This window comes from Mytilus galloprovincialis, chromosome 1 (genome assembly GCF_965363235.1).
Source record: "Mytilus galloprovincialis chromosome 1, xbMytGall1.hap1.1, whole genome shotgun sequence".
NCBI lineage: Eukaryota > Metazoa > Mollusca > Bivalvia > Mytilida > Mytilidae > Mytilus > Mytilus galloprovincialis.
In genome coordinates, this window is record NC_134838.1 from 124,665,127 (window position 1) to 124,686,115 (window position 20,989).

Sequence of the window (20,989 nt, forward strand, 5' to 3'; positions counted from 1 at the left end):
CAATTACAATTTTACATAATCTAAAAACAAAGCAAACAAGCTAGCCAAAGTCTTGCTCTACATGCATTAGGAAATTAGCTATAAATGGAAGCTACTAACAAAAGTGTTTATGTCAGTATAAAAATCACGGATAGTTAATGATAATAAATAAATCTTAAACTTTTCACATATTAGATATACAACCTAAAAACAGGAATACAAAGATATAACGGATAAACATTCATAGGACAGCTGCTGAACACCACCCCTATAACAACACACACAAACAAAGACAAACAGAGGGAAACATAAAATATTCAACAAAAAGTATCTACTCAATATGCGAAGCTCTTAAGTGTTCTCGAAATGTAAGTAATACATGCTCTAATCAAAATACGTTTATCATAATTACTAGAATTTAAAGCACGCAGTCATTTTCTCTTAATTCTATGCTCACCTTAAGATCAAGAGTTCCTATCAGGAACTGACGTATTCCTTTCACCCATCATACACTTGCATTGTTTAAACCAGCTTAAAATCTGTTGAAAAAAAAAAGATTATCAAAATAATGTTTTCTTATTTTGAACTGAATATGATAGGGTATTAAGTAAACATTTTATGTTTAGAAATTTTATCAAAATTACTATGAAAATATTAATAACCATTTTTTTTTTAAATAAAAGATAAGTACTTCTATAGCCGCACACTATAAACTGTCAAAAAGTAGTCTTTTTCGTTTCTGTGCATGATAATATAATGTTATCAGTTAATCATCATTAAAACATAGGTTTAAACTCTTTATTCGAGCACAAATGCTTTGAGAAACGAATCAGAAAAAAAAAGATAAGTAATACCTAAAGTATGGACTATTAAGTATGTAAGTGACAACTGGTAGTACATACAGGTGAAGTATAACGTCTCTCTTCAAATTCACATGTTTACTGCTCTTCAGTAAATATCTATAAAAAAAATCTCATCATTCAAAATCATTCTTTTTAGTGGAGTTCGTGTTGTTTCAATAGTTATATTTATAACTGTTGATGTAAATGTCCTTTGGTTTTGTGAGTCTCTGTTTACTCCTTGGTTTTGATTGTTATTGTCTTTAAAACGTTATCGCTTCAACTACTTATTATACGATAAATTACAGGTACTTAAATTCAACAATACGTTAGAAAAATGTCTTGAGCATACGATATCTAAGAAACAACACTGTTTTAATCTAAAACTTCAAATTGTAGGATAAATTGTGATCTTTTCATTGTTTATTTAAAATGAATTTATTTATAATATAACGTTATAGAAAAGAAACTCACGAAAGTTTCTTAGAGCAAGTAGTTTTCCGACTCCTAAATGATTTCTTTTCTTGGCATCGCCCGGGGCAATATTAATATTATAATATTACGAACTGTTAAATTTTATTGTTCAAAATACCAATTTTATTTTGGGTATGTTTTTTTATTTTCTTACGGATTCATGTAAGTTGTAAGTTGAAATGATCGTGAAAATTCTTGCAGTTTCATATGTACCGTGAGAAGATTAATATTTTAAATACAATATACTGTACGGAACCCCGCATATTTCTGTTTAAATAACTGATTGATAAGTAAAATAATCAACATACCCTTTTGAATTGCAATCGAAATTAATAATCCTTTGCACAGCTATTCTCTAAATAAGTTGAGCTAAGCAGATCGGGTCTAAATTACTGCTGGTAACAATAGACGCTTTTCTTTTGTGGTTGTCCTAAAAGAGGTCTTCAATCGTCTGAACCGGCTTTTTCAAATTTCCGCAACTACTTTTCTATGATCATGTTATATAAAGTGATCAGACGATCTAAATATTTTACATGTCGCAAATCAATAAAGTCAATGTAGAATTAAGTTCTATACTGATTTTTTTTTAATTTAATTTTATTTATGTTTTTTTTTTTTAAATTACCGGACATCGTTTGCCCTCTCTATTTTGATCCACAGTCACTCATATCAACAATAAACCATAAAAAAGACGAAGACGACTAAAAAAAGTTTTAAAACAATCCACATTCAGATGCATAATATTAATTTGCATCACGTGGAAGTTAAGTTGTATTTGCGAGTAGACTGGTTATCTGAAAGGTGTATAACGTCAGGCGTTCAATGCCTCCCGAGAAGAAACGATTCCGCTTTTGACAACAAATTAATACCCTCCGCATGCATGTGCCAATTCAATATTTTGCTACTATTTTGTTTGTTTATAGTTCCGTTTATCGTTTAAAGGAAATTTTGGCACATACCTGCGGAGGGTACGAATTCTCGTAAAATGTATTGAAAATCTTTGTTTTTTAAGCAATAATTACAAATCATGGCGTTTTCGATGTTCTATTGTGACGTCACGGAACGTGATTTTTGCTGAAAATAACATGTTTTCTGAAAACACACTTTATAATGATTATTTTAGTTGGTAATATATAACTGTGAAGGAACTTTGTTTTTTTGTGAAAATTGGGGCCGATTTTGGCCCTTATTGCCCCTACTCCTTTAAAGACAGATTAGAGGAAATAAGTAAGAAAGTAAAAAATTTAGAAAAAAATCCAACTTTTTGTGAACTAGAAAAATAAGATTACAAAATAACCCTAAAAGAAATTTTGGATGCTATAAATAAACTAAAGAATAATAAAACTGCAGGATTGGATGGTATTCCAAATGAGATATTAAAATCAGGGGGAAGTATATTTGCACCTGTTTTGCAGAAACTTTTTAATTTAGTATTCTGCTCTGGAACATACCCTCGCAAATGGTCATTATCTTATTTATGTCCAATTTTTAAAGCAGGGAGTCCTAGTAAACCTGAAAATTACAGAGGCATAGCAATAAATTCATGCATTGGAAAATTATTTAACAATATTCTTAATAAAAGACTTGACATTCATCTTGCTAAAAATAATATAATTCATCCATGTCAGATTGGTTTTTCAAAAGAGAGTAGAACATCTGATCATATGTTTGTTTTAAAAACCATATTAGACAAATATACTAACAAAAAAGGGGGAAAAATTTATGCTTGCTTTGTGGACTTTAAAAAGGCTTTCGACAGGGTCATACACTGTGGTATTAAATATAAATTATTGGAAAACAACATATCTGGAAAATTTTATACTATTTTAAAAGATATGTACAGCAAGAATGAAATGTCTGTGAAAGTGGGCAATGCATTAACACCATCTTTCAGCTCGCTAGTTGGGGTAAGACAAGGGGATGTTCTAAGTCCAAACTTATTTAAGCTTTTCATTAACGATCTGCCTCCAAAATTTGAGCCAAGTCCAGATGCTGTTGATATCAATGGGCGTACAATTGATTGTCTTATGTACGCTGATGACATTATTGTATTATCAAACACTAAAAAAGGTCTTCAAAACCGACTTGATATATTGCATACTTATTGTATTGACTGGTGTCTAGATGTAAATTTGTCCAAAACAAAAGTTTTAATTTTTAACAAGCCTGGAAAATTTTTGAAGGAATCATTTTATTTAGATAAAGAGGCTGTAGAATGTGTTAATAAATGTAAATATCTAGGGATAGTCTTTACCTCTAGTGGTCTTTTTCAACAGGGGAAAGAAAAGAGCTATTCAAAAAATCCTTAAAGGCAAAATTCAAATTACAAAAATCCATGTCAGCTTGTAATCCAAGTATTGATACTGCAATTCATTTATATGATCACACAATAAAACCAATTTTATTATATTGTAGTGAAATTTGGGGTTCATTTAAAATTAACTCTGCTGTTTGCAAGAAAAAAGGTTATTATCTATTTGAATTAATCTACATAAATGATTATTTGGAAAAATCACATTTCAGATATTTAAAGTATATTCTTGGTGTAAATAAGAAAGCCTCAAATTTAGCAGTGTTATCAGAGGTTGCAAAATTTCCTCTTTATTTTTCTGTCATTATATCTATGGTAAAATGTGTACACAGGCTTAACAAGTTGGACAAAGGGTTACTTTATGATGCTTATGTTTGTAATATAATTTTAGATGCAGAAAACATTAATTGTTGGTATTCATCTATGAAATATGTACTTCAATCACTTGATATACAAAATTTAGATACAAAGCTCAATAAATTAATTAAATTTGTAAAAGGTAAACTTTGTAATAGTTTCAAAACATTTTGGTTGGTCAAAAGATCTGAAACCTTATCACAAGGTAATAGTAAATTAGAAAATTATTTCAACCTCAAGACTGACTTTGTAAAGGAGGCTTATTTATTAATTAAAGATTTTAGTATAAGAAGAGCTATATGTAAAATGAGAATAAGTGCTCATGATCTTAGAATTGAGAAAGATAGATATAGTAAAAAATACATAGAGAGAACTCAACGTCTATGTCATCACTGTTTATCACATGGATCAAATTCTATTGAAGATGAGACCCATTTTACAGTAAATTGTCCATTTTATGATGAACAGAGGAAACTATTATTTGATAAAGTTATCACTTTTTGTACTAATTTTAAAGAACTACCTAATGATAAGAAATATTTCTGGCTGTTCACAAATGAGCATTTACCAACTCTCATGTGCCTAGGAAATTACATTATTAAAGGTTTAGAAATAAGATCCAGATGTAAACAAAATATATGAAATAATATAATATTTTATTGTTATAACATTTTAATATAATAGTTATATAAAACACATGTTGTGTTAGGCTCTGATCCTGTCCATAACGTTATAGTATGGTATTTGTTTTCTGTTTTGCTTTTTCCAATCATATTGTGTTGTAAAATGATGCCCTTTATGGGTTCTTGATTAGATTAATAAAATTATTCTTCTTCTTCTTAAATTCTTCTTCTATATCAAAGATTGTCAAATTTGTTCGAAGAGGGATTTACCTATATATTAAAGATAGGTAGGTTTTGTCCATAGGGGGAGACATATAGCAAAGATTAGGAGATATTAAGTGTTTAATGATTTTTCTAATATTGAAAAGAGAGACAGATTTATAGCAGAGATAAGATTTTGACAAGCATGGAGTAAATAGTGTTTGGATGTTTGTTAGTCCATCCATCAATCTTCACACTGCTCGATACTTGTATCTGCTTATTATCGTAACCCCTAATCTGAATTGATTAACACTTCAGAATCTTAACCTTATATAAAGCTATTGTGCACCTTATATTCTATTTTGTGATTCAAATTATGTATTTGCTCAGAGTTTGCAAAGGGGTAAAAAAAAAAAACCCACTATAATTACATCATTGAAGTTATATTTACTTATTTCATCATTGATCTAACATTAGAAGGTGTCACATAAGAGAAGAATTTTGAATGTTTGTTCTGACATCAAGCAAGGGGGATTTTAAGTATCTTTTTATTATTTTAACTTTAGGATTGGGGTTTGTTTGTGTGGGGACATATATAGCAAAAATGCAGAGATTGCACATCACTTGATATTATTAATATTTAGGTCAATTTTAAAATAAAATTACCACAAAATCTTCACAACTTACTTAAAGGCAGTATAAAGGAATTGAATTCAATCTAGATTTATTAATACTACTCTAACAGAAAGGAGTAGGGACATTAAGGCCTGGTTTTGGCCCAAGAAAATAAAATGTTTGATAACTTTTTCAAATTGGCACATAATCTTTAGAAATGCATAGGGTCAAGGAATATAAATGAAAAACATTAAGATTCTTATGTGATGACGTCACAATTACGTCATAATATGTACTGTTTTCACAAAAACGATGAAAATTCAGAATTTATGCAGTTTTATATCTTTATTTCTGTTGTGGAAACATCGTGCACAGCCAGGAAACAACAAAATAATTTAACTGAAGCTTTATTATTACTATTGACAAAATCTCACGAAATATAAAGTTGTTTCTTGGGTGCGCATATACTTTTCCAATCGAAAAAATACTTAAAAATTTGATGAAAAACAAGGAAAAACACAAAATTTTACAGCTGGCATTCATTTCTAAAGGAGTAGGTTCATGAAGGAGCCAATCAAAATTGGTCCTAAAATTCTTTAAAAATAAACTTTATCAATAAAAAAAAATGTACAAATAACTGACAAACAAAATTCCACAAGCTCTCACACATTTGGACTTTTGTGATATCATAAATCTGCACTCTAATAAAGAAAACGATAATTTTGGTAAAAAGTAAACAAGGTCATGTTGCCATGAATTCTCCTGTGACATGTAAAACTTGGTTAACACACATTTGTGATTTGTTGCTTTGTTTTTTCACTCACATATATTTATATGACATGTTTTTAAACTATATATAATTGTCATAATTATGATAAATATCTCATTTTAAAACCTCTTCTTGTGTGGGATATTCATTACACCTTTGTTTTAAACATTATTTAAATCATTTTAAACATACTACATGAGATGTAAACATTAATAAAAAGAGATTTAGGTTAATTTCAAAATCTGAATTAATTGTTACAACAGAAAGTGCAATAAAGAAATTGTTTTTTTATTTTTATTTTTTTCTTACACCTGATTTATTCATTTAAAATGTGACAAGATAAATATTAGAGTTATCTCCCTTCTGCCAAGTTTAAATTATAGATTGTTTTTTTAGAACTTGTGTATAGAGTTTTTTTATACGACCGCAAAATTTGAAAAATTATTGTCGTATATTGCTATCATGTTGGCGTCGTCGTCTGCGTCGTCGTCGTCGTGGTCCGAATACTTTTAGTTTTCGCACTCTAACTTTAGTAAAAGTGAATAGAAATCTATGAAATTTTAACACAAGGTTTATGACCACAAAAGGAAGGTTGGGATTGATTTTGGGAGTTTTGGTCCCAACATTTTAGGAATCAGGGGCCAAAAAGGGCCCAAATAAGCATTATTCTTGGTTTTCGCACAATAACTTTGGTTTAAGTAAATAGAAATCAATGAAATTTAAACACAATGTTTATGACCACAAAAGGAAGGTTGGTATTGATTTTGGGAGTTTAGGTCCCAACAGTTTAGGAATTAGGGGCCAAAAAGGGACCCAAATAAGCATTTTTCTTGGTTTTCGCACCATAACTTTAGTATAAGTAAATAGAAATCTATGAAATTTAAACACAAGGTTTATGACCATAAAAGGAAGGTTGGTATAGATTTTGGGAGTTTTGGTCCCAACAGTTTAGGAAAAAAGAGCCCAAAGGGTCCAAAATTAAACTTTGTTTGATTTCATCAAAAATTGAATAATTGGGGTTCTTTGATATGCCGAATCTAACTGTGTATGTAGATTCTTAATTTTTGGTCCCGTTTTCAAATTGGTCTACATTAAGGTCCAAAGGGTCCAAAATTAAACTTAGTTTGATTTTAACAAAAATTGAATCCTTGGGGTTCTTTGATATGCTGAATCTAAAAATGTACTTAGATTTTTTATTATTGGCCCAGTTTTCAAGTTGGTCTAAATCGGGGTCCAAAATTAAACTTTGTTTGATTTCATCAAAAATTGAATAATTGAGGTTCTTTGATATGCCAAATCTAACTGTGTATGTAGATTGTTAATTTTTGGTCCCGTTTTAAAATTGGTCTACATTAAAGTCCAAAGGGTCCAAAATTAAACTAAGTTTGATTTTAACAAAAATTGAATTCTTGGGCCTCTTTGATATGCTGAATCTAAACATGTACTTAGATTTTTGATTATGGGCCCAGTTTTCAAGTTGGTCCAAATCAGGATCCAAAATTATTATATTAAGTATTGTGCAATAGCAAGAAATTTTCAATTGCACAGTATTCAGCAATAGCAAGAAATCTTCAATTGCACAGTATTGTGCAATAGCAAGAAATCTTCAATTGCACAGTATTGTGCAATAGCAAATATTTTCAATTGCACAGTATTGCACAATAGCAAGAAATATCTAATTGCACAATATTGTGCAATAGCAAGAAATTCCAATTGGATTTCAATTGGAGTTATCTTTCTTTGTCCAGAATAGTAGTTGAATCAACTTAAATCTTTGTTTTATACAATAACCAATGTATATTCACTTTTACTACCAACTGATAGATTAAAACAATCTTTACCATTCAGTGATAACAAGCACTTTTTTTACATTTTAATATTTTATGATGTATTTAAATGAGTAGTTATTGTTGCAAACTTCATTAGAAATTTGAATTGAGATCAGTTTTGAAATAATGGAAAGGGGGATGTGAAAAAAAAATTGGGGGGTCAATTTTTTTCATTTCAGATTTCATAAATAAAAAGAAAATTTCTTCAAACATTTTTTTGAGAGGATAGATATTCAACAGCATAGTGAATTGCTCAAAGGCAAAAAAAATTTTTTAAGTTCATTAGACCACATTCATTCTGTGTCAGAAAGCTATGCTGTGTCAACTATTTAATCACAATCCAAATTTAGAGCTGAATCCAGCTTGAATGTTGTGTCCATACTTGCCCCAACCGTTCAGGGTTCAACCTCTGCGGTCGTATAAAGCTGCGCCCTGCGGATCATCTGGTTAGAACTCGTGTATAGAGTTTTTTTAGAACTTGTATATAGAGTTTTTTTAGAACTTGTGTGTAGAGTTTTTTTAGAACTTGTGTATAGAGTTTTTTTAGAACTTGTGTAAGGAATAAGATTTTGTGAAGGAAGGAGAATTTGTTCTGCTATCTTCCAAAACATAATATAAAACAAACATGCAGAAAGATGGGAACATACATCCAATCAATACAATTTAAAGGATGTGTATGTGTGAAAAGTCACACTTGATTAATCCATCATATTTGTTTTATAAAGGAGATATAAGATAGGATAGGTCTGATTCCCGAAGAGTGTAGCATTTTTTATAAACTTTGATTTTATCTATAGTTATGCAGCTGTGTATTTCAAATAGATTTGAGAAATGTCAAAGATAATGTGCTTTCTTTCTGTGTAAATAAGATACTTTTTTTCCTGATAATCACAGAAATGTATCTAACCCATGATAAGGCAAGGTAACACACTTAAAAAGTAACCATATTGTTATCATTTTTATATGCTAGAAAATATCTTTTCAAATCACACAAAGATGGTACAGACAAAGTTATTTTGAAATCTTGAAATTATAAGAATGGAAGTTGATTTTTATGCCCAGTCTATGATAGTAGGGGACACTATATTGTTTTCCAGTCTGTGAGTTCATGCTAAATCAGGTTAAAGTTAAAAATACCATGATTTTTTGAAATATATGCCAGACTAGAGTTTTGACCCATATTGTTGCTTCAGATTAAGATTATTTTATGTAGAAATCAGATTTCTGACAGCTCTGAAAGATTCTTTATCAGTATGAATCATATAATAATAAACAATATCTGTGAAAAATTTGTCTCTGAGTTGTTGTTGTTGAAATTTTTGTCTTCAGTGTTTTTGATTTTATCCTCATTAAACATTGCCAGAGTTTGATATACAGATGGTCCAATATAATATACGAAATAAAACAAAAAACATAAATAATACGCCAATATACAACTTATTGAGTCGACCACTGATGAAGCCGGACTCAGGGATCTTTTCCCCAAACACGGCAGAAACACCGGGCCTAACATTCATGCTCATGGGTGAGCTCGGATGGGCTATTTAAATACATTGGTCCAATATAATATACGAAATAAAACAAAAAACATAAATAATACGCCAATATACAACTTATTGAGTCGACCACTGATGAAGCCGGACTCAGGGATCTTTTCCCCAAACACGGCAGAAACACCGGGCCTAACATTCATGCTCATGGGTGAGCTCGGATGGGCTATTTAAATACACCATGCCTCATACCATCAAGTTATACCATGGTATAATAATTTGTACCATGGTATAGTAATTCGTACCATGGTATAGTAATTTGTACCATACCATCATACCATACCATGGTACCAGTCATGCATACCATGGTATGATGGTATTCGTACCATACCACCATACCATACCACATACCATACCATCGTACCATACCATGTTTTACAGTATGCCCATAAACACAAGCTGTTAAATGTCATCTACCTTAAAGTTTTATCTTAATGCACTTCAACTATGTACTTTATTTGGCCTTTTTAAAGATTTTCATGTAGCTTGTCTTTGATGAATCTTTTGTTGATGATCAGGTCTTGGGTACACAATCCTGGTATGTGTTCTGAATTTAATGGCTACTATAAAGTTGTAATCCTAAGATTTGGCTCTTTGTAATATGGAGTTGTGGTAGGATTGTAACGTAGACAACTATCCACCAACATTCAGAAGGTCCAGGATGTCACCAATTATAAAAGATCACTTTAATGCTCTGTAAAAGACAGGCTGAAGATACCAAAGGAACATTCAAAATCACAAGTCCAAAGTAAACTGACAACACTATGGCTAATGAAGAAAAAAAAACAATAGACCATCAATAGTGCACAAAACATAACATAGGTAATCAAAGCGTAATTCAACAAAAAGTTCTTCTTTCCTTTATGATGTATGTGAGCCTTCAGATGCTGATTAAAAGTTAAGTTTATAACTTATTATAGGATACTTCCTATCAACCAAACATCAGGATGCTTTTATATGATGAATATTGCATTAGTGATTCTAAGCAATCCTCAATCCATTGTTGTCAGTATTTCATAGAATTTTACAAACTTTTGAACAGAAGCTTCTTCATGATTAAAAATCGAGATCCACAACAATATTTTGAAAATACTTTTTTTTAATTTTTCCATGCTTTATTGAAAAAATGGTCATAATTTTGTTTTTGTAGTTCCATCAACAATTTTGTCAAACCTTCATGGAATGTTTAGAGAATCATCAATAAATAGTTATAGATTATTGTTGATCATCTCAACGAGATTGATATTCTCGCTTGAGCCGTGGTGAAATCGAGAAAGGTAATCAAGTTGAGATGACCATTGATAATCTGTTTGTCACTATTTTATCTATGAGGACGTTGTCAATTTCATTTCAATTTCATTAGCAACGCCACTTAGTTTCTAGCGATACTTTTCCATCTCAAGGGATACTTTTCCATCTCAAGCGATGCTTTTCCATCTCAAGCGTAGCATGATAAAAAAAATTATCCCAAAAAAAGATCAAAGGAAAAATGCACAAAATAGCGATAATAAAGACTATTCATTTCAAGCTACCACTTACATTTCATCAAACTTATATTTTACTGGCATCCAACAGTGTGTCAAGTTTAACATGTCAGTTTCTTTACATTATCTTTCAGTCATAATTTAAATATCATCTCTTGTTGAGTAGGAGCCCCTTTTAAATGATGTTTTGGTCAGCATAAACAAAAGCCATGGTCAGAACAGTTGTAAAAAGAAAGATATTTGGGCAAATTTTTTGTTTCTCAATGGTATCTTAATCATGCCTGTAACTTAAATTTTAAACAAACTTGGAGCTGAAACATCCATCAGGGAAGTTGGGACACCAGAATGATGAATACATCAAAAAATAATCTGTTAACTCTTTAAGTTATTTCATAATTATAAAACTATTAAACTCATTCAAAAGAGATATATACTGATATGAATATGAATCAGAACAGTTTTAACAACAATTTCCTGTTTTCAATATTTGGATCTAGTCCATCATCAAAGCTGGTTGTTTCAGTTTAATGTATCTACATAACATAGAAGTACAAACTTCATTGAAAAAAAGCAATAAAAGGTATTGATGCCTTCTGAATATCATGGAGTGAAAGTTGAACTTTTGGAAATAAACAAATGTAGAAAACATTGTATTTGTTCAAAGAAACTGGTTTCCAAGTTATACATTTGCAATTGAAACGGGGGTGTGTTTGCATTGCTTTCCTTCTATACTTCTTTATTCCTGTCAGATGATTTGAATGTGATATGTGTAACACAAATCTGCAATCAAAAGTTTGAAATTTGAGAAAATATCTGTGTTAATGGTTTCTTTCTGACAACAAATCTTATTATTGTTTTTCTTTGTGAAGGTGTTATGTTTCCATGTGATTTGATTAATTTCGATGTAATAGTTTATATTAAACCTATGCACATTAGAAACAACATATGTGAAGTTATATTGCATTCTGCTACAACATCAAAGATTCAAAGATCATGTCTGGAACAGGTCCAATATACACAGACTAAAAACATGATAACATTCTCTGATTATACCTGCTGCTTTAATACTGTACATCAAGAAAGGTTCCTGTTTTGTGTGAAGACTGCCATTAAACTTGGTATTGATCATTAACAGATACTTCTAAATAGTTCTTAGTACAGTACTGAGGATGCAAAGGAAGTCACTTGTGGTTTCTGGTTTTTATTCAGTGAAGCAAACAGTTTTAGATGGCACATTTCACTACTAATGACAACAGTGTTTAATAATTTGTCATTGGAGAAAATCAGGCACTGGATTCAACAGTTCTAATCAATTTAATCAAATTTTATTTTGAACAAATCTGTTTTCTGGATTAAGTATTTTTAGGTTCCGGTTATTAGTGATTGCCTTTAGTTCAGGTTCATTGTTATTTCAATCATAGCTTGTTTGCACCATTTGATATCAGAAAAAAATCCTATTTGATGATGTTACCTTAATTTGTAGATCATTTCTTATAAGTTATAAACTAAGAAAATTGAGTACTATAAGTTTACGCTGTAAGGTGTCAAGGTCACATGTAGATGTCAAGGTTTAATATTTGCATTGTGTTTATGATGGGAAACAGTATTATCTTTACTACATATGCTTATACATAAAACAACACAAACGCAAATTGATATTTGCTGACAGCCCACCGTATTTGATGTAATCCTCTTTGTTAAACATTTGTCTAGCTGTGACTGCGTCTTCGCATTTGTGACGAAATTTAGATAAATGTGGATTTATATGTCTGGTGTCTAATACCAATCTTAGTTTTGACCCATTATTAGCTACTGTTAGAGGGTTTATAACATGAGGTTGTTCATTTACTCTGCTTATGCACCCTTTTTTCAACAACTTTTCAATTTCTTGCACAACAAAAATCTTATTGTTGCACGCCGACTTATTATTTTGTAATGCCACACTTTCTGGAATTGTTAAAAACGGAATCACATACCCCTTCTGTATAACACTAATAACGTGTTCGTTAGCGCCTAATTTGTCCAGTGATTGACATATTCTAATAGCCTACATACAGGTGATATACCTGAATGAACACGATTACTATTAATCGTAGTATGTGTATTGCTAAGGAATGTTGTGTTGTGTAACGTCTGTTTTGTATACAAAGGTGTACTCGAACTACTACTAACTTTACATAAAAATATATTAGTACTTATCTTGTTTGTATGCTGCACTGTAACATGACGACACTCTCTCCTCCAATGACCAGTTTCACTACAATTGAAACATTTCCCAGGGCGAAACATTTTGTTTGTGATGACTGGAATTTGATTCTCTGGAGCCAGTGGTTTAGTCTTATAAGGTGCTGGCCTAGTATTGTCTTGTGTTTTGCCTTCTCCTTCTTTATCTTGGATTTCGGCTCTACTTTGTGCCTTGCATATTCTTTTTATACCCCCGCTTTGAAAAAAAGGGGGGTATACTGTTTTACCTCTGTCTGTCCTTCCGTCAGTCCGTCCGTCCCATCAATATTTTTCGTCACATTTTTCTAAGGAACTACACTACCAGGATTTCTGAAATTTGGTTTCAGGCTTGATATAAGTCAGCTATACTGTGTGATGCGTTTTCAGATTCATCACTTGACAACTTCCTGTTTACCGAACACTTGTATGATTTTACACATGATAGCCAAGTTGAAAATTTTCGTCACATTTTTCTCAGGAACTACAATATAAGGCTTTCTGAAATTTAGTTTCAGGGTTTATATAAGTCAGCAATACCGTGTGATGCGTTTTCAGATTCATCACTTGACAACATTCTGTTTACCGAACACTTGTATGATTTTACACATGATAGCCAAGTTGAAAATTTTCGTCACAATTTTCTCAGGAACTACAATACAAGGATTTCTGAAATTTGGTTTCAGGGTTTATATAAGTCAGCTATACCGTGTGATGCGTTTTCAGATTCATCACTTGACAACTTCCTGTTTACCGAACACTTGTATGATTTTACCCGAAATAGCCAAGTTAAAAATTTTCGTCCCAATTTTCTCAGGAACAACAATACAATGTACAAGGATTTGTGAAATTTGGTTTCAAGGTTTATATAAGTCAGCTATACCGTGTGATGTGTTTTCAGAGTCATCACTCAATAACTTCCTGTTTACCAAACACTTGCATATTTTTACACTATTAATATTATCCACTTGCGGCGGGGGTATCATCAGTGAGCAGTAGCTCGCAGTTTCACTTGTTTCATCTTTCGAATCTTCTGCCAAAGGATTTGTGGTATATTCGTGGACAACTCGCCATCCCGCGTCTGAAGAATCTGCTAACTTTATGAGCTTTTGTCTTGACTTTATCATTTCCATACCTTTGTAAATCTTTCTTATTGCGGTTTGAATGTTGTCATTGTTCAAATTTTCTGATTCTAACTGGCTGCTAGCTTCGAGAACCTTCACGAAAACCTTCTTGTTGTACTTATACTGTTCTTCATTTCCCCTTTTACAGAACTTGAAGGTCTCTGTCATGGTCTCGTCCATTATAGCCAACTGTGACTCGGACAATGCCTTCTGGTTATCCTGGATGTTTTGCTGAAAACCATTTTACCGTGTGTAGAGCAGTGAAGTAAAGCTGTTCAACAGTGTACTTTGGCTTGGATTATTTCTCTGATGTCGGCGTCCATTTTAAGTCGTGCACGTACGAACCGAGAGAAAATATTATTATGTAGTTTTTAAAAACCTTAATGTATAGAGTTTTATGACCATTTAATCTTAGAAAAAAAAATTTTTTTGGAAAAAAATGTTCTACTTATGTGGAAATTTTCAAGTAGACTTTAGATGTAATTTGTATAAAACTTGAAGGACACAGAATTATAAAACAACAAGAAACTGAAATGATAAATGATGTGCAAATTAAAAACTATATTCCTGAATCAATTCATGGCTTTGATTAGATTTGAATATGTAAAGTCATTATCACTCTCTAGAGACTTGGTAAATGAAAGAAAAACTTGAAATAAATAGTAATAAAAGAAAATAAGGGAATCTTTGAATGAAATTTTCATACAAGATCTGAAAATAGGTCAGCATGGAAGAAATCATCTGTTTTCTTCTCCTAGGATCTAATGCCCTTAAACGGTATCTTTTAACCCTATATTGTGTTTCAGGAAGAAGAAAAAAGTAGAAAATTTTGAGACTGTTTACAGAAATATTCACTTAAACAAAATAAACATAAAAGAGATTTTAGTCATGAATTTTATTCTAGTCTACAGTGTCAGAGAGTCTCCATTAGACTAGCTACAATTCCCTTTCTTTTATTTCTTTCTTACTAATTTATATGTTGTCTGATAACTGCCAGTCTACTGATTGCATTCCTCCTGCAAATGTCAGTATAGTGGTATTCTCCTAGTTGTATCAGTAAAATTGTTAAATGGGCAAAATTGAAAAAAAAAGCATAATTAGGAAGGGACATGTAGCAAGTCTAAGTCGCCATTAAAGACCAAGATGAGTGACAGTGGTCTAAGAAGTAAACCAATGGCATTGGAAAATGTAACCATGGTTGAGTTAGGAAGGATGGTTGACCATGGTACAAATTAGCAAAAACCATGGTTAAAAGCATGGAGAACCAAGGTTTGACCATGGTCAACCTTGTTTTTAAGGTTTCAACCATGGTTAAACAGGGTCAACCATGGCCTCATTTTGCAGGGACAGTTCTTTAGAGCCTTTTGTTTCACTTGTTTAGGAATAGAAGGGTCAAAGTTATCTTGTTTAATTCATGTGTTGTAGGTGATAGCTTATAGTGCTCAAGCTTTGTGCATTGAAAAGAATAAGGAACAATTTTATATATTTTGTACTTGGTATATTTTTATGTCTCTGTGAGTGAGTGCTGAAAAGTGTGACGAAAGTACTAACAATGAATATGATCCTATTATGTAATAGACACAAAACATTTCTTACAAAGAACTTTAAAAAATATTTAATCATTACATGCAGTTATTTATTTATATCTTTTGGAATAGGTTTGTTTAAATACTGGGAACCTAGGTGTGTTCTATAAGATCAAAGGTACTGAAATTAAATATTTCATGTGCTGATGCCTTCCATTTACAATCAGATCTTTTCTGACTACAAATTATTTACAATATTTGAATAGTTAAGTATTGGACTGATTGATTTATGTACTTATATGTACGTGAATGCTTATTTTATCTTTTTAAACCTACCAAACATGATTACGATCATTATCGATACCTGCTGGATCAATCTATTTATTTTACAAGTAAAACTTTCTGAGATGATTTGTAAAACTTTCAGAGACGTTTTGTTAAAGAAAGCATGGGAGAAAAGTTGTTTTTGTGGAAAATATTGTGTTTAGGAAGTAATTAGCGCAAGCGTTCATTTAAGACGTAATCATTGTAACTCTATCTTATCATAAGTTTGTACACCAGCTGGGAAAGTTCTCATCTTTGATATAAAAAATATCAATATGTATAAATAGGATGTACCATTTGTATGGAAGTCACTGATTATAATACGTCAAATTCTGATTTTATCAAGTTTACAAGATCTACTGAAATCATTTTCTTCTGTTTCATTTAGAAATTAAGGAGGTTAAAAGAGAACATTCAAGATAATTATAAATTTCCTGGAGTTTATGAATGATATGAATAAACAAACTTTTTGAGGGTGAATATTAATTTACCTATTTTTAATGTAAATTGTTGTAACTAAATAAGTATAACTGTGTCATATCAGCTTGAGCCTGAATAGGAATTAATGTGTGAAATGACCGAAGCCAGAATGGATGTATCGGAAAATGAGGGAGTAGAATTAGATGATGTTTTTAGTATGGATTCAGATAGGAGCAGGTCTGTCATTGAACAGTTAGTCAAGGAGAAATTTCAAACTCCAGATAAGTTTTTGTTTAAACGTTCATCATCATGGATGAATAGACCTAAATCTGTCAAACGACATGAAAAAATTAAAGCTGCCAGGTAAGATACAGTTTTATTTTAATTATTTTCAGTTAAAAGCAATATTTTATTTTCTTATATGGAATTTAAATTATTTTGTACTATTTTTTTTTTATATATATTTGTTTTCAAGAATTGTAAATTAAATGTACCTGTAATTTTATACTACTATAAAGTCTAAGGAAACAATGTTATCTATATGGACACTACACTGACAACATATTAGGTTTAGTAACTAACCTTAGGGACTGTTTATAAACCTACACTAAAGGCCAAAATAGCCCACAGTCAAATAATCTGGCCACACAAATCATTGCCAATTAGTATAAAAAGTAACCTCTTAATTCAATCTAAATAAGTGTAAAAGACATTAGAGAATTTGGTTGTTATATATTAAGTTTCTCAAAAAGTTACCACTGTATTAAAATGTGAAGACCAAAGCAGATGTAGATGGACAGATTTGACTTTTTTATAATAAATTATAACCAAGAGAAATATATTATTTTGAAATCAGAGAAATGCATGCTAAAAAGAATGATTTGAAAAACAATCAATAAAAAATGTTGAAAGAGAAAATTTTGATATTTGAAAGATAATAGGCTTAAACTATGCATGTGTTATTAAAGATGTATGTGGTCAGTTTTATTTGAATTAGCAAAAGATATTCTAAAAAATTCAAATTGCTTAGGTCGAGTTGATGCTGATATATACTGAGGTTAAAATCACCCATTATACCATAGTATCATCATAGCTCAGTGGCGGATCCAGGGGGGGATTCCGGGTGTTGGAACCCCCTTTGTTTTGGACGATCAATGCATTTGAATGGGAGCATATAGTTGGAACCCCCCCCCCCCCCTTTTTAAAATGGCTGGATCCGCCACTGTAGCTTCAATCATTTCAATTCAGTTTAATCAACTCTAGATCAAATTTAAATTAAATTGACCAGTTGTGGTATAAACACATGTAAATTGTCAAGACTTACATAGGCAATTCTGGGGAAATGGTCATCTAGGGAACTATTGGTTAGTATAATCCATAATGTTTACCAACTTTTCTAAGAAACCTTTTATAAAGCTCATTATACACCCCACTTGTATTACATTCATTAATTGGTCAAGTCTTTTGAAATAAGTATACCTCAAAGCTCTGATTCCAAACCAATTAAAAATTATTACTAGTGAATATCCAAAGTTTTCATGAATAGCCTAAGATATTATGTTTCGTTAACCTTGCAACATAATTAGTTTATTAACCTCCTTCCAGTAAATGATTATTAGAAATAATGTTTTGAAAAAATGTAAAAAAAATAAAGTCTGAAAGCATCAATATATTTTCTATAAAATAAAGGGGATGTTTAAGAAGCTTAGCATATCATAAGAAAACCATTATGGGACAGCATTAGAGAACATGTTTTATGCAAATACCATTAATGCTGCTTTTATTTCTATTAGACATGAATTAGCATTAAGCACAGTCATTAGACATAATTATAGGTTTCTAATGTTAAAATTAAGTACAGAAAAGTATACAACAATTTACAATGAACCATTTTTTTTTTCATTTTAGAACAAATATGTTTTTATTATAACTCAGTACAAGAACTTAATTAAAAATGGATGCATTTGCTAAAATTCAGTTTATGGATTGTGCACTTATATGCCAAACTAGGGAGAGGGAGCTGTCCTTTTATGAGCAAACAAATTTTTGATTTGTTTGAATTATAAAGTTTATCATGAATGATGACTTTATCAATTAGATATTTAGAATATAATATCATAAGAAGTTACTGTTAAAGTTAAAATTTTGTTCAGGACCAGGTTGAAATTAAGTGTCTATAGAACATAGAAAATTGGTTGAAAAAATCTGGTGAAAATTAATAAGTGAAAAGAATTTCATCATGCATAATCGATTATTACATGTTGAAATATTGTATATTTATTTCTTTGAAAATTTTAATTTGATCTTGTAATAAGATAATTTTTTACTTTTAAGGGTAAAACGTTATTCTGACGGTGAGATAACTTGCTATCCAAGGTAACATAATTAATAGGTTTGTTTACAAACAGAGTCTAATAGATTGTGGTGATCAAATCTTCACTAATTCATACAGATTGTTTAGCGCTTATAGTTTTATTTACCACTTAAAACAAATCTAACAAGAAAATTGATTATATATAACACAATTTACTGAAGCAGATAGTTCTGTCAAAGTAAATATTTATTGGCAGTGAAATTGATTCCCCAAACAACTATCTATGAAGGATGTTTCTGAAAAAGAAAAGCTTTGCAAGGTCCAACATTAAAAATCTTACTTCTCCTTGGACGTAGAGAATCTATTTGATCAAATGATGATTAGGGATTGATGATGGGTTTCATTGACTATCTCAAATGTCTCCGATAAAAAATACGATAAAAAGCACGATTCATTTCATTAGTAGAAGACTGATGGGAATCGATTGGTATTCTGGATATCATTAGTCTTGTTGATTTCAAATTCTGAATAGTGTTAGATGGTACCTATACTTATTTTACTATTGTTTCTAGTGATAGAGAACAAAAAACAACTCTTTTGATTCTGAACATACTTGTAATATTGGTAACTCGTTTACTTTTATTCCTCACCAGACAATCGGATGAAAATCTAATAGTAATTGGAATATTTTTATTGGCAATTTATATTTAAGACAAAAATAAAAATCATCAACGTCATAAAGTTATTGGAATGATATTGTGCACGTCTACAAATTTTATAAACATGTTGGAATAATTAAAAAAAATATATGAATGTCATATTCTGAAGCAAAACACAATAGGCAGAAGTCAAGAAATGGCCATTTCTTTGTCAAGGTTACAGATACCTACGTAGAAATGAACAGAGAACCAAATATGTCTTGGCATCTGTAATCTGTCTTATTCTTCATCAGACTTTATATTGACATCTCCTGCCATTACACAAATTGGCTGATTCTTTATGAAAAATAACCTCCATCAAATGATTATTTAATGAAAAAATTACTAAATTTTCCATATGATCTTTTATTAAAAACTATATATGTAGTTTTATTAGATTAGATTTGACTTAAGTCATTTATTTCAGCTATCCATAGTCAAGTGCTGAAAAGTTAGTTCACAATTTTCTTGAACTGGTGATTGCTTTTGGTTTAGTTATATGTAATCATGTGTTGACAGTCAGTTAAGCAATGTTTTAAGAATTGCTTTAATTTGGTTAAGCAATATTCTAGCTAGGATGTTATCAAATCAACATAACATCTATCTAAGTTGTCAAGGATTGTCAGTTTTCCTGCTGAAGAGCATTCATGTTCTCTTCCCCAATAATAAGTAAGTCATGATTGCTGAAGGTGCAATTTATTACCAAAAAACTGATAAATAGTTACCTTTGGAAAGACTTAAATGATTTATTACAGAGCGTTCTTATTTTTTAATCATTTAAGGAATACATGTAATAATTTCTTTAAAAAGCTTCCTATTCATTCCACATTTGTCAACTTCATATTAGATTTGTTCATTTTTGCTAGGCAAAAAAATATCCTTGTTTAAAAACACTGAATAAAATTAAATAGAATTTAAATTGAGGTGAAAGATAAATTGACCTAAAGTATTTAGAGATGTTGTCATTGAATGTGCCAAGGCATGTTTATACCTTAATTAAATATTGATTCTAAGATTAAATATTCTCATCAAATTTGGGATGTATTTGGTTTGTATAAAATTAATTTAGGATATTTTCATTTTTCCTTTTATGAATTTATAGATATGTTTTGTTCTCTTTACATAAAATGCAGAATCTGATAATGAAGTTTGTGACATTAAAACATGAGATGCTATTGATTGGTATGTCAGAGTTCTGTCAGATGACAGCTAAATGTGTTTATAGTCAATGAAAGCCTATTCTAACAAGTTAATAGTATAGTAAAGATAAAGCCATAATTGTGGCTGTAAGAAGTCAGTAAAAGTTTACATGGTTGTAACGTGTTTGATCAT

General features: G+C 30.7%; 1 protein-coding gene across 13 annotated transcripts in view; it reads left to right on the forward strand.

Moving 5' to 3' along the window:
* The window catches only part of LOC143057396 (3',5'-cyclic-AMP phosphodiesterase 4C-like), a 307,472-nt gene that overhangs the window by 169,121 nt on the left and 117,362 nt on the right, over positions 1 to 20,989 (forward strand). Inside the window, exons 1-2 of one of the 13 annotated variants that reach the window (XM_076230704.1) lie at positions 16,329 to 17,008; positions 18,980 to 19,021. The exons of 8 other annotated variants lie outside the window; for them this stretch is intronic. In XM_076230704.1, coding sequence (XP_076086819.1) covers positions 16,791 to 17,008; positions 18,980 to 19,021 — 260 coding nt within the window. In that variant the 5' untranslated portion in view covers positions 16,329 to 16,790. Of the gene's footprint in view, positions 1 to 16,328; positions 17,009 to 18,979; positions 19,022 to 20,989 lie in introns of those variants that run through there. 4 more of the 13 variants (XM_076230722.1, XM_076230727.1, XM_076230797.1 and 1 more) reach the window with 4 other exon arrangements.